This window comes from Trichechus manatus, unplaced genomic scaffold, assembly GCF_000243295.1.
Source record: "Trichechus manatus latirostris isolate Lorelei unplaced genomic scaffold, TriManLat1.0 scaffold00006, whole genome shotgun sequence".
NCBI lineage: Eukaryota > Metazoa > Chordata > Mammalia > Sirenia > Trichechidae > Trichechus > Trichechus manatus.
In genome coordinates, this window is record NW_004443942.1 from 18,020,443 (window position 1) to 18,023,604 (window position 3,162).

Below are 3,162 nucleotides of genomic sequence, written 5' to 3' on the forward strand. Positions count from 1 at the left end.
ATCTTAAAACAACATGTGTACTACTGTTTCCTGAGAAACTATTTGTTCTGTAAGCCTTCACCTGAAGTACAATAAAATATAAAAAATAAATAAAAAAAAAAGAATTAGCTGTGTCTAAGTTTAGTAAGAGTGCATAGAAAAAAAATTAAATTGTTTTTATTTTTACTGTAATGCAGGATAATACCATAATTTTAGCTGTGGGTTGCTTCAGTTGGAATAGTTCCAGGTCCATCTTGTGCAAAATTTGAGAGTCCGTTCCCTAAATGACAAATGTAAGAAGTAGAAACTTTCCAAGCCCCATTTATAGGAACTGGGACAATAAGTGTTTTGGATACTATTCCCATTTTCCTAAGAATCAAGACACAGTAGGTGTTCCTTGACAGACTGCCTTTCTAGCTGTAGCTCCATGAAAGCCAAGTAAGGAAAAAGAGATGATCAAATAAAAGGAACTTCCACGCCCCCAATAGCTCTGTATCAAAACAAATTTTGTGAACATTTCAAACATTAGGTTTAACCCTTAAATCTTTTGTAAGGGAAGGAGCAGAAAGCTGAATTTAATTCAGAAGGATCAGATCTGTAGAACCTCTGCTGGGTTGCTTTTGCAGTCTGATGTATCCATATGTTAATTCCTCAGATTTTAAATCTGCTATAAGATACCGGAAATTGTTTTTTTCTATCCCTCGACTTCAACACTGTCCCATACTATCCCCACTCCTACCTTTCCCTAACCCCAAACCCTCCTCATAGTTGTAGCAGAAATAATCTCGTTACAATATGTACTGTCCAGTAAGTTCCTTCCTTGGAATTTTTGGACTTGGGATCAAAAGAGTCAACTGCTTTCTTATGGAGGAATTAATCTGTTGACAGCCATCTTTCTCCAATCTGGAGTCAGCTATAGGGTAACAGTAAAAAACAACAACAACAATGAAGCTATGTAGAGAGGGACAAAATAAGACAGAGTGTCATCCCTACTTGTGTTTCATCCCCTGGTGTTGATTGTTTCTGTCCTTAGTTCTCTTGAGATCCTAACACCTACACCACAGAACAGTATCACTTTGTGTTATCTATGCAAAATCCTAGAAAGAATATCAAAACCCACAGCCATTGAGTCAATTCCGACTCATAGTGACCCTATGTTAGTAAAAATAATTTGGCGATATACTAAATTAAAATTACACCAAAAGCAAGTGAAAGTCATTCTCTGAATTCCAGAATGTTGCTGTCTTAAAATCTCTCAATATATTAATATGCCAAAAGGTAAAAAATATATATGTGTGTGTGCATGTATGTACACACATATATACACACATTTCAAAAATGCCAGAATTTCATTTACCAAAATTCAATATCCTTCCTGATAAACATCTTTCCTAAAAGTAAAATAAACATATATATTTTTGTTCTTAAAGTCTTTTTACAATTGTATAACTTTTTGATTGAATATTCTTAAATGTAAATAATGTCTTTCAAATCAAAAGTCGATGTCATGTTTAATGGTGAAACCCAAGAACCACTTCCTTTAAAGTACACAAAAGGACAATGATTTCTATCTTGATTATTTATCATTATTTTGAAGGCACATTACAGAAAACAATCAACTTAGAAGCACAACTATTATAAAAGAGGACGAAAACTCAAAGTCATTTGCAGATATAATGATTTGAGTGCAATCAAACCCGAAAGAATCAACCAAAAAAACAAACAAAAACGGCCAGATGGCCGGAGTAATTTTGTAAAAGAAAAGTAATGCATAATTACCAGTCTAAAAGATATTAAATCATATTGTTATATTGACATAGCTATAGACAAATAGGTAAAAATTAAGCCAGAAAAAATACGGAATATGTAGAAAAATTCAGTGTATGATGAAGGTAGTGTTTCAAATCAGTGGTGAAAATACGGCTTATTTACTAAAAATATTGATAATTTAGAAGGAAAATAAAGCATGAGCTCTACTTCGTTTCTCCTACCACTTACCTTGTCTAAATTGTTCAATTATTATAATATTTAATAAGACCGTAAGCATGCTAGAATGGTGTCTGAATGATAATCATAGAATGGAAAAGCTTTCTTAGAGTGACATTAACCCAGAAAACAGTATAAAAAAATGATTAATTAAATCCCCAGGGTTTTTCATGCCCTCTTGCCTTTCTGCTAGCTTCCTGCACCTCTGAAAGATTGCCTGCTGTCGGGGGCTTCCCCTGCATGTACCTGTCCACATGACCACCCCATTAAATACCTTATTGTGCAACACTATCTCGCAGTCATTTCTTTTGTCTTGATCAGCCCCAAATTCCCTCAAACTTACTACATTACCACCATCACCATCATCATCCTTGCTGTCATCGTCATCAACATCATCATAGAGCAGAGTGTTGTTAATATACTAACCTCAGAGTTCCGCTGAAGGCGCAAGCCACAAACAGTCCCGGCAGTCCTGGCATTGTGGCAAATATTTCCATGACAAAGTAAGGCATCAGCTGAAAAGGAGGGAAAAAAAAAAGAATGAATGGTCTTATCACTAGTGTCTGACATATGGGAATGTAGCTTTGTAGGAACAGGATATGAGGAAAAGACAAAAATAAATACAAAATAAAATAATAATATAAGAGGAGCTTGCATGGATTAAGCTTGTTAAATGCTAGCAATTTTTTCAGGGCGGGTAGATAGTGTGGTACCACTCTTTAGCCAGGGTGTGGAAGAAGATCCCCACAGGACAGACCAGGACAATTGAATATATAAGGGAAAAAGGGGAGGGGGAGGAATTATTGCTCCTCATTAGCACATTCTCCCTGAGTGGAAACTATTCGACCACATGTAAGTAGTATGACATGGTGTTGTTTCAGCTATGATGAGAAGACATGAAAAAAGCGTTATGGAAACAAGGGTCGTCTTGTTCAATGTGGTATTAAAGCACCGTTAATCAACTTTGAGATGGATAGAAAAAAGGAGACAAAAGGCAGCATGGACAACTAAAGCTGTAAGTCTGAGCCCACCCTCCACTCTACCTAGCCTTGCCCTGCTTCCAGGCCTTGTCCTCAGGGACTAGGTGAGGTGTCTTCTTTTTAAACGCTCACTCCCCATATTAGACTGAGTGTGATAATATTACCCAAGAAGAGAGGGAAAAAACTAAGTCCTTGGCATTTGGGTGGAAGTGGCTAG

General features: G+C 36.3%; 1 protein-coding gene across 1 annotated transcript in view; it reads right to left on the reverse strand.

Annotated features, from left to right (window-relative positions):
• Positions 1-3,162, reverse strand: part of SLC5A12 (solute carrier family 5 member 12) — a 51,563-nt gene that overhangs the window by 23,244 nt on the left and 25,157 nt on the right. The window contains exon 8 of the mRNA XM_004369726.1: positions 2,392-2,480. Coding sequence (XP_004369783.1) covers positions 2,392-2,480 — 89 coding nt within the window. The remainder of the gene's footprint in view (positions 1-2,391; positions 2,481-3,162) is intronic.